Raw genomic sequence first — 10,000 nt, forward strand, 5'->3', positions numbered from 1 at the left:
GAAAAAGAGATTTTGTGAGTAATTGTAAAGAGTGCTTTTAAATTGTAGAGAAATGTGTTGTGATGAATGTCTTTCAGACATTATTGCCGTCTGATTTATTGGATCATTTGTATCGTGAATACAAAGGGACACAGAGAAAATAGATGATGGACTCCAAAGATCAAATAAAATCTCCAACATCTTGTGGCATTGAGTCTGAAAAATAGTGACCTACCTTGGAGTAGCCCAAACGCTACCTTTAATACGTTGAAAATTCAATACAATGAAAGAGTACAGTCTGAAAGGGAGGAAGGGCATTACAAACCCCATGCAAGTGATATAATCAGTTCATTTGATCAAAGAAAACGTATTAGCAGCACTATAAACCATAGCACACTGGGCAGGAGACGCACTGCACACAGTGAGGTAGCAGTCGTAAGCTGGAGGGCTGCCACCTATTGTGCTTGTGCCTTTAAATCCTGCAGTAGGGTCTTTGACTATGAGTGGCTTCAGAACGCCGCTGGTGGCTAAAAGGAGCTCTGTTGACCGTCTTTGTTTGCTTTCATGCATAATTTGTGATGCATCCGCGGCCCTGCGGCTGGTTGACATCTGACACTTGTGGCTTACTTACTTTAGCGCGATGCAAAGTCCTCCGCGGCCAGCTGTTGGTTCCCCAACTTGCAGCAAAGTCTTTCTTTCAACGTGTTGCGTCACTTGGTGTTGCTCTTAAACAGAGAGAAATATTTAAGGCATTCCAAGGCTATGGGCCTTCCGTGTAGCTGGCCTTTTTTATCACCGCACTTTTTTTGAAAGGCTACGACTGAAGCGCAGTATCCGTTTAGTTTTACCCCCAGCAACACATTGTTGATTTAATGTGGCGGAAGAGGCACAAAGACAGGGCAACAATTCAGCGTATTTCATCACCCCTTTGCTCGCGTTGCAAATGTCACCTACGCAGATATTGATAAACACCTTCAGCGTTTTTATCTGACGTACAATCAGGCGGCCACATACGCACACACACACAGACATACCCAGCGTGCCCTCGTGCGCACACACTCGAATACACGTGTGCACCCACTGCCCACACAGACACGAGCGTTGCAATGCCCCACCCACACACACACACACACACACACACACACACACACACACACACACACACACACACACACACACACACACACACACACACACACACACACACACACACACACATACTCCCACTTACATACACTTACAAAAATGTACATACCCATTATGTGTTTGCAGTTGCAGTGAAATGTCAAACAAAATGAGATTCAAAGCCCAAGCCTTTTGTATTAAGCGATTGGTATTACAATTAATCGTACACAATCCATCCTCAAGGAAATTTCCAAAAGCGTTAACACAATCCATTCAAATGTTAGCTTGTTAAACAATGCAACAGATGGGGCTTTAGATCAATGTTTATCGATTGAACCCTGGCCATTTTGCTGTGCATAAATACTACGTGCTCGTCAATGCTACAAACACGCCTATCCCACAGACACAGACGCGCTCGCACAGCGATAGAGCAGCGGGTGAAACAAGCGAGTGCTTCTCTAGCACCTGGCCTGTTTGCTAGGGGGGAGCATTGATTTTCCTTTACCTCTTTGCTTTGATTATACGCTGCAGGATTCTTTCCCTCGACCTACAGCAGGGCCTGGATTCAAGGTGGAAAAGGTGAGCCGAGTATCTGATTAGCCTTATTCCCGGTAAGGTCAGCTGGGAGCACAACTACCAGCAGGGAGGGACTCCTCCCTGCTGTCCTCGACACTGCAGTATGTTTTTGCTTTGATTCTTTGGCTGTGATTGTTGAAGCATTTTGCAGCCTTCTGTCGGAAACATGCAAAACTGCTGAATGTTTTTGGATCAGAATTTATCCAACAAATATTGAACAACTCTCTTCCATGGACAAAAGGGGAATAACTTTTTTCAATGACGCTGATGAGGCCTTGATTTGTTATGTGTGTGTGCTTTTTTGGGGTTTCTTGTAGAAAAGCCTGAATCATGCTTTTTAGATATAAATCTAAATAATTTTTTTCAATTTTCTACGTCATGCACCACCAATCCATAATTTTTTTGGTTTGTGCTCGTCACAAAGGACTTTGATTGGCCACTGGTTAGAAAAGTGCAACATAAATCTAGTCCATTTACCATTTACTTTGTCTCTCAAACGTTACAACTGAATGAAATCCACTTTTGCAAGGCTTGGATTCACAAGCATGTCTCTCTTTCTCTCAGGACCAGCTCCACCACAGCCTCCACCAGCAAACAGCTGCTGCTCCCTCCACCAGTCCCTCCACCCCACCTACACCTGAAAATCCCAAACCCCAGCCCGACTCTCCTATTCCCTCCTGCTCATCACCATCATCATCATCGTCATCATCATCGTCTTCGTCACCTGGTGTGAGCGCTGAGCGCCCCATGATGTCCCCCGCCCGCTGCCTCTCTCCCGCCTGTGGCAGACGGAGATGTGGTGGTAACCATAGAGACGGCGGTAACCAGGGAGATGGTGGTCACCGGGGACGCGGTGGTAACCAGGGATGCAGTGTTAACCAGGGACACGGTGGTAACCAGGGACACATGACGTCATCCATTATGTCTCCTGCCCGCTGCCTCTCTCCAACCGGTGGCAGACAGGGAAGTGGTGGTAACCATAGAGACGGCAGTAACCAGGGACACGCTGGTAACCAGGTACACAGTGTCAACCAGGGACCCGGTGTCAACCAGGTACAGGGTGGTAACCAGGTACAGGGTGGTAACCAGGGACAGGGTGGTAACCAGGGACACGGTGGTAACCAGGGACAGGGTGGTAACCAGGGACGCGGTGGTAACCAGGGACGCGTTGGTAACCAGGGAGGCGGTGGTAACCAGGGACACAGTGGTAACCAGGGACACGTTGGTAACCAGGGACAGGGTGGTAACCAGGGACACGGTGGTAACCAGGGACGGGGTGGTAACCAGGGACGCGGTAGTAACCAGGGAGGCGGTGGTAACCAGGGACACGGTGGTAACCAGGGACACAATGGTAACCAGGGACACGGTGGTAACCAGGGACACGGTGGCAACCAGGGACAAGGTGGTAACCAGGGACTCGGTGGTAACCAGAAGCATGGTGGTAACCAGGGACGCGGTGGTAACCAGGGACGCGGTGGTAACCAGGGAGGCGGTGGTAACCAGGGACAGCTCTGTCCCGTGGGTGATGGCCAGGCCCAGGAGCACCAGAGGAGCACAGCGTCGCTCTGCAGGAGTTCTCTCCGTGAAGTCCTCCCCGGAGAACTGGTGCAGCACAAGGTTTGTGTGTGTGTGTGTGTTTGTGTGTGTATGTGTGTGTGTTTGTGTGTTGCCATCAGTTACCATCAACTGCGGCTTTGATGATGTCAGGCGTTGTACGACAAGATCTCTGCTCACCCCTTGCGTTTGCATAATGCTGAGCATATGCCCATTAAAACCACCAGAGCCGTAAGATGATTGACCTTCAGCGCCACTTAATAGCAAACAGCGGTAAAACAGACAGTAAACATGAGTACACGCACACAGAAATCGGCCCAGCCAATTGCACGGCGTCTATTTAGAGGCAAATCTGAACGATTTCTGGCATGGCTTTTTGACTGAGCAAAAAAGAAGGAGAAAAAAAAAGGAAGATTGGCTTTCATGGTTTTAAATCCATCCACATGGTCTCGTTCCCATGCGATTAAATATAGCCTGCTTCCCTTTTTTAATCCTCTCCCTGCCTTCACCCAGTGTCTGCAGGAGCAGGTCGGAGAGAGAGACTCAGTAACCTTGGGGCGTCAACGTGTTCCGGAAAGGTCACGGGCAGGCGCAAAGCGTTGCTGCGCACTCTGACCAAATGACTCTGGCATTGATTAGCCGTGTGCATCAAATATAATATATACAATAACGGAGAGCACACACTCCTCCCCTGTCACGGAGTGAAGTGGGAGAGGGAGGCTGAGAGGGACGCAGAGAGATAGAGACAGACACAGAAATAGAGGGAGCGAGAGCGAGGGAGCAGGATGGAGAGAGACGGAGAGGGAGAGAGTGAAGAGAGACAGTGAGAGAGAGAGTCAGGCAGAGATGGATGAAGAGAATGAGAGAGAGAGAGACAGTGAGAGAGAGACTGTCAGGCAGAGCGGGAGAGAGTAGAGAGTGAGACAGAGAGAGAGAGAGAGGCACAGTGAGACAGGCAGAGAGATGGAGAGAGACAATCAGGCATAGAGATTGAGATAGAGAGACAGTCGATGGAGAGAGAGAGTAGAGAGACAGTGAGCAAGAGAGAGGGAGAGACACTGAGAGCGAGAGAGACAGTCAGACAGAGGGATGGAGAGAGAGAGAGCATAGAGACAGTGAGCAAGAGAGAGAGAGAGGGAGACAGTCGGGCAGGGAGATGGAGAGAGAGTAGAGGATGAGTTTGCTCTGGCGCTCTCATTAAACTGGGAGTGATGCAGAGTGGATTTAGGCGGGGATTGAAGGAAGCTTGTTAAACATTGCAACTACTCTCGCCTCCCGATGGCAGGACATGTCATGTGTGTCTCTGTCTCTCCCTCTCTCTTCTCTCACTCACTGTCCCTCCATCTGTCTCCCTCTCTATCTTCACTCACTCACTGTCTTTTCATCTCTCTCGCTTTCGTTCTCTTAATCTCTTTCTCTCACTGTCTCTCTTTTCTCTCACTGTCTTTTTCTTTCTTCCACCCTCTCTCACTCTCTCTCTCTCTCTCTCTCTCTCTCTCTCTCTCTCTCTCTCTCTCTCTCTCTCTCTCTCTCTCTCTCTTTCTCTCCCTCTCTCTCTCACACTCTCTCTCTCTCTTTCTCCATCTCCATCTCCGTCCCTCTCTGTGGATATAAGAGTTTGCTGCGCCACCGATTTTGCACGCCCCGGAAAGAAGGGTTTTCAGGTGGGAGGTCTGTCTCACCTTGACTAGGGTGGGGGGGGGGGGGGAGCGGGGGTGGAATGGGCATGGGCGGAGCGGCTGGGGGGGAGGAGGGTGGCGACGGTGTCGTAGGAAGGGGTGGATGCAGTGGAGTCGGCCAGTCTAGTCCTACGCCACCACCGCATGCCACCGGATACCTCGGCCAACCGGATCTCTGGCCGGGCAGGCGGCGTACCGCGGCCGGGGGGGCGGGATGTTACCATTGACCCATTGTCAGAGGGAAATGACAGGGTGCTTGTTTCTCCCCCCCCCCCCCCCCCCCCCTCCACTCTGCCCCCGGTTCCATTGACCACCATCGATCGCAGACAGCGGGCCGTCCTGCCGGGCTTGTCAGACAGAGCCCGGTCCAATAGTGCTCTCCTCCCCGATCGATAGCTGCTCTATTAAAAGAAGAAAAAAAAAGCGGACGTCCTCCTCTAACCCCCCCCCCTCCCCTAGAGATGGAAATAAATGGCCCGTGGCTCACATGGGGACCAAACGCTTGTCTTATCCGGAGAAAACATCCACTCTTTCTCCTAAAGTGTAAATCGGCTAAACAACAACAACAGCGGGGACAGGGTGGACTAATTAATTTAGCGACTGCGCTTAAAAAAACAACAACAACCACACACACACACACACACACACCCACACACATATACACCCACGCACCCACAAATAAACACACACACACACACACTCGCACACACACCCACACACACACAACCACACACGCACCCACACACACACACACAAACACCCACACACACACACTCCCCCCCCCCCCCCCCCCCCCCCCCCCCCCCCCCACACACGCACACACACACGCACAGAGACAGACACACAGCAGCGGCATTGTGTTTATTTATTTATCTTCAAGGTTGAAGACAGAAGCCAGGAGCCCGCGGGGAGCGGGAGCGCGAGCGCCGGCGTGCGCCCGCCGCCGGCGAGCCCTCCGCCAGGGCGGGCCGAGGACGAAGAGGAGGAGGAGGAGGATGAGGAGGACGAGGAGGAGCGGCGCATGCTGGCCAGTCTGCGCCGGGGGAGCGAGGAGCGCGGCGACGACGGGGAGGAGGGGGGGGGGGCGGGCCCCGGGCCCCGGGGCCTCAGTGCCTCCCAGATCCACCGCTGTGGCGTCAGCATCAGCATCAGCAGTGACGACGCCTCCTCCTTCTCCGGCGCCCCCCCTCCTGCGGTCCGTACGCCCTCCTCTCCCCATCGCACACACACACACACACACACACACCCACACACACCCCTCCCCCGTCTCCGCCTTTACCCCATCACACACACACCTCCACCTTCTCCGCCTTCCCCCCCATCACACACACACACACACCTCCACCCTCTCTGTCTGCTCCACCAGCCTCGGGCCTCCATCAGCCCCCTCCACCCTGGCCCCTCCCCTCCCCGGTCCCTTTATTCCAGTCAAAGTAGGCCTTTTGTCTAAGAACATCTTCACTTGACCGAGTACTCCTCCCCGTCTCCCTGAGAACCCAGTGACACACTTTCCTCTCCTTCCACTTTCATTTGATGGTTTTTTTCACCCACGATTGTGTTGACCTCATTCCCCCCCCCCCCCCCCCACTCCTCTCCTCCGACTGTCACCGCTAGCGCCGCTAGCTCCGCTAGCACCTGCCTTAATGTCACCGAGGAGTTGTAGGGGTCCGTGCACAGCATGAGAAGATAATGCAAATAGAAACGCGTCCCCCCCCCCCCCCCCCCCCCCCTTACCCCTCTCATCCCCCCTTCACTTGTTACATCCCCAAGATGTATCCCGCCGTATATTCTCCGTGGCGTCCTCTATGGCCTGAACACTATAAAAGGGGTCGTTTGAAATGATCCCCCGAAGGCAAGGGGAACAGAGAGAGAGGCGCCGCGCGCCGCGGGCTACCGAAGGTGACATTTAGACGTGTTAGCCGTTAGCCGCGAGGGTCGTCGTTACGACCCCCCCCCGCATGGCCTTCTACCGGGCCCTTCCACCCCAACTCCACCCCGCCCCCCTAGCCCTCCATCGGTAGCCGAATCACATGTCCATCGGACTATCACTGTGACAAGTAATCCTGGGTTATCTCTTAATGCACTGAGCTACGTCCCCGGCTCAACAGCACAATGCACACGGAGGAGGTGTGTGTGTGGGGGGGGGGGATAATTGTCATTTAATATTCCCTCTTTTTTATAAGAGCCACGCTACGATGTGGCAGCATGTCCTTATCCTGGGGGCCCACGGTGTGTGCTTTCCTCATGGACACCACAGCAGTGTAGAGCATAGAGCGTGGGATTCAGAGACCCCCGTTTGGCCCGTTCTCTGTGTTGGGCGACGAGGAGCAGCCCAGCTCTCTGCTGCTGCTCCAGAAGCCTCCTCACGCAGGATGTGGCCACAGCATCCCCATCAGGCCGCCCGGGGAATTACACGTTCTGTGTGTGTACCCAATAAAATAAAATAAGGCAGAGAGGGAGAGAGAGAGAGAGTGATGTAGTCCGGAACAGTGACACTTGTGTAGTGCAGTGTTTCCAACTATACTTCTATTATTCTCCATTATAAGAGCAAACAACACAGCCCTAGCATCACACAAATGTTTTCATTGTGTCCCTGTAGCCTTCGCAGCAGGGCTTCTACTACCAGAAGGAGATGACCCCCCTCAGGTCCTCAAACCCAAGGTAAGCACACACCCCCCACCCCCCCCCCCTCCAACCCACTTTCCAGCAGCAGTACAGCGGTTGTTGACAGAGACAAACATAACACAATACACTTTAATACGCTAATAACAAGGGGCCGGCGCGGTGGTAAACACACGGCGGACTACACTGTCAGCGGTCGATGAGATTGTGTTCTCCTCCCAGTGATTGAAAGACGCGCATGTTGGCCACGGAGCCCGGGTTCAGCCTTTTGCTGGGATTGGATTTGAGATCTGTAATCGGCCCTGGATAGTGATCAGCACCACCACCGATATTAAGACCTCAGCTGTGCAATAACTTGAGGACAAGAAGCTTATCTGTTCTGGTACCTACCTGCCGGAGACGAGAAATATTGAATTTTTCAGTCTAGATAAGCGCACATTGTTAATTAAAAATGTTCATGCTGTTTTTTTTGCAACTCTTTTTATAGATATACATAGATGTGTAGAGATGTGTTATTACAATAAGTTGGCCCCTTTTTTTTTTGTCTATTTGGATTTTTATGTAAAAATGCGAGGGTGTTGATGAATATATATATATCTGATATATTCCTCAGTAACATTATAGCATTCCTAGTATGCATTATAATTCGATGACGGGGAATATATACATTTGTGCGCATACAGTACACATTGATATGCATACAATACAATAACCAGTGCTGGCTGACAGTCGATTATTTCCCCATACATATGCACCATATATCTCCACATTTAGACCACCACATCACTTTGCGGTCCAAAGCACAGTGATAATTAATGGGCTCCACTATACGGCCGCTAATATGCATGGGCAGAGGAAGAAGAAGACGAGGATATTACTGGATGTCTTTGCAGTATAGATGTGTATATATAGACGCCGGGTGCAGACAGAGTCCAATTAGAAAGGGTTTTCAACCTCTTGATCCTCTCCACCTGTTCCTCCACCCTGGCTGCTCCATCTGCTTATCCCTGGTATTTAGCTATGTATTTATTGGTGTATTAGAGAGGGAGAGGTGGATGAGCGGCACAGCCCGACTGGATTCTGGAGAGTGCGTTTATCCTTCCTCTGTGTGAACATGGGGGCGCGTTACATAGTGTGAGAAAGGCGTTGCATCACGATCTCTTCCCCTTTTCAATAATGCAATCCCTCCGTCTCTCTCTGTGATCATCACGCGCTGCGGTTACCGGATGAGAGACGCCAGGGACCCGCTGCGGACATGTGTAGCTCTCTGTGTCGTATGTTTTGCTAACTGTCATTAGCTGTTTGTTGATACGTTTTGCTGTGCTTTTCTTGTTGTTGTCACCAGAGAGTCACTCTCCATATTTGTTTGGCTTTTGTTCTATTTCTAACTATATAGATTTCTCGCCTTTTGTCTCTCTTTTTTTTTTTTTCTACTGCCCGCCGCTATCCAACCATCCAACAATTAAGTCTCATCTTCTGGGCCCCCAGAAACAAACGGCGCTACAGACTTCATAGCCAGCCTCACTTCCCAAAAAGGCTCAGAATAAACCATCCCCAATTTAAATTCAGCAGAGGCGCCATAGACTAAATGTTGTTTGCTGTTTCCTTGGGTTTCACGTTTCAACACATTCTGAGGACACTTCGTCAGTGTAATGTATTCCGGCTCCGGGGATACACTTGCCCCCCCCCCCTACTCGCACACCACACGTCCCCAGACAACTGGGTCGGTGCAAGTCAAGTCTTTTAGTTATTTTGTGCGGTCTGGTTCTGTGTTTAACGGCCACGCCTGATTACAGCTCCTTCACAGGCTGTCATGACCGTGGAAAATAAGAGTTTAAGTAACAAGGTTGTTCTTTTTTTTTCATCGTCAACACTTCACGGCACGTGTAGAAGGGCCTTTATATACGCTTGTGTTCCGAACACATGTTTACACGCACAAACACACGCACACTCACACACACACTCACACACACACAATCACATAAACACACAATCTCACACACACACTTACGAGCACACACACACACACACACACAATCACACACACACACACACACACACACACACACACACACACACACACACACACACACACACACACACACACACACACACACACACACACACACACACACACACACACACACACACACACACCCAACACTATTGTATTTCCGTCAATACGTGAAATACATACGGAGTGTCCTACAGCTCAATGCGCGGTGCTGCCATCACTGAATTTCACTTAACAACATGCCGTTCCTGGGGGGTGATGTAGCAGAAACCATTGTCCTTGAAAATAGCTTCCATTAAGTCTCTGACTACACCCTGCCCACCGTGGAGGGAGCGCGGGGCGGGGGGTAAATGGCTGTGTTCAGACAGGAAAAATGGAGTGGAATAAATTATGTTTCCTGTATGGGGATGATGTATCTCTAAAGGACTCCAGGGCAAACGGAGTAGGACGT

At 51.1% G+C, this 10,000-nt stretch overlaps 1 protein-coding gene across 1 annotated transcript in view; it reads left to right on the top strand.

Moving 5' to 3' along the window:
- LOC130402328 (protein CFAP20DC-like) overlaps positions 1 to 10,000 on the top strand; it is a 30,157-nt gene that overhangs the window by 11,894 nt on the left and 8,263 nt on the right. The window contains exons 13-16 of the mRNA XM_056606480.1: positions 2,338 to 2,409; positions 2,640 to 3,297; positions 5,946 to 6,108; positions 7,522 to 7,574. Coding sequence (XP_056462455.1) covers positions 2,338 to 2,409; positions 2,640 to 3,297; positions 5,946 to 6,108; positions 7,522 to 7,574 — 946 coding nt within the window. The remainder of the gene's footprint in view (positions 1 to 2,337; positions 2,410 to 2,639; positions 3,298 to 5,945; positions 6,109 to 7,521; positions 7,575 to 10,000) is intronic.

Source organism: Gadus chalcogrammus, chromosome 13 (genome assembly GCF_026213295.1).
Source record: "Gadus chalcogrammus isolate NIFS_2021 chromosome 13, NIFS_Gcha_1.0, whole genome shotgun sequence".
Classification (NCBI taxonomy): domain Eukaryota; kingdom Metazoa; phylum Chordata; class Actinopteri; order Gadiformes; family Gadidae; genus Gadus; species Gadus chalcogrammus.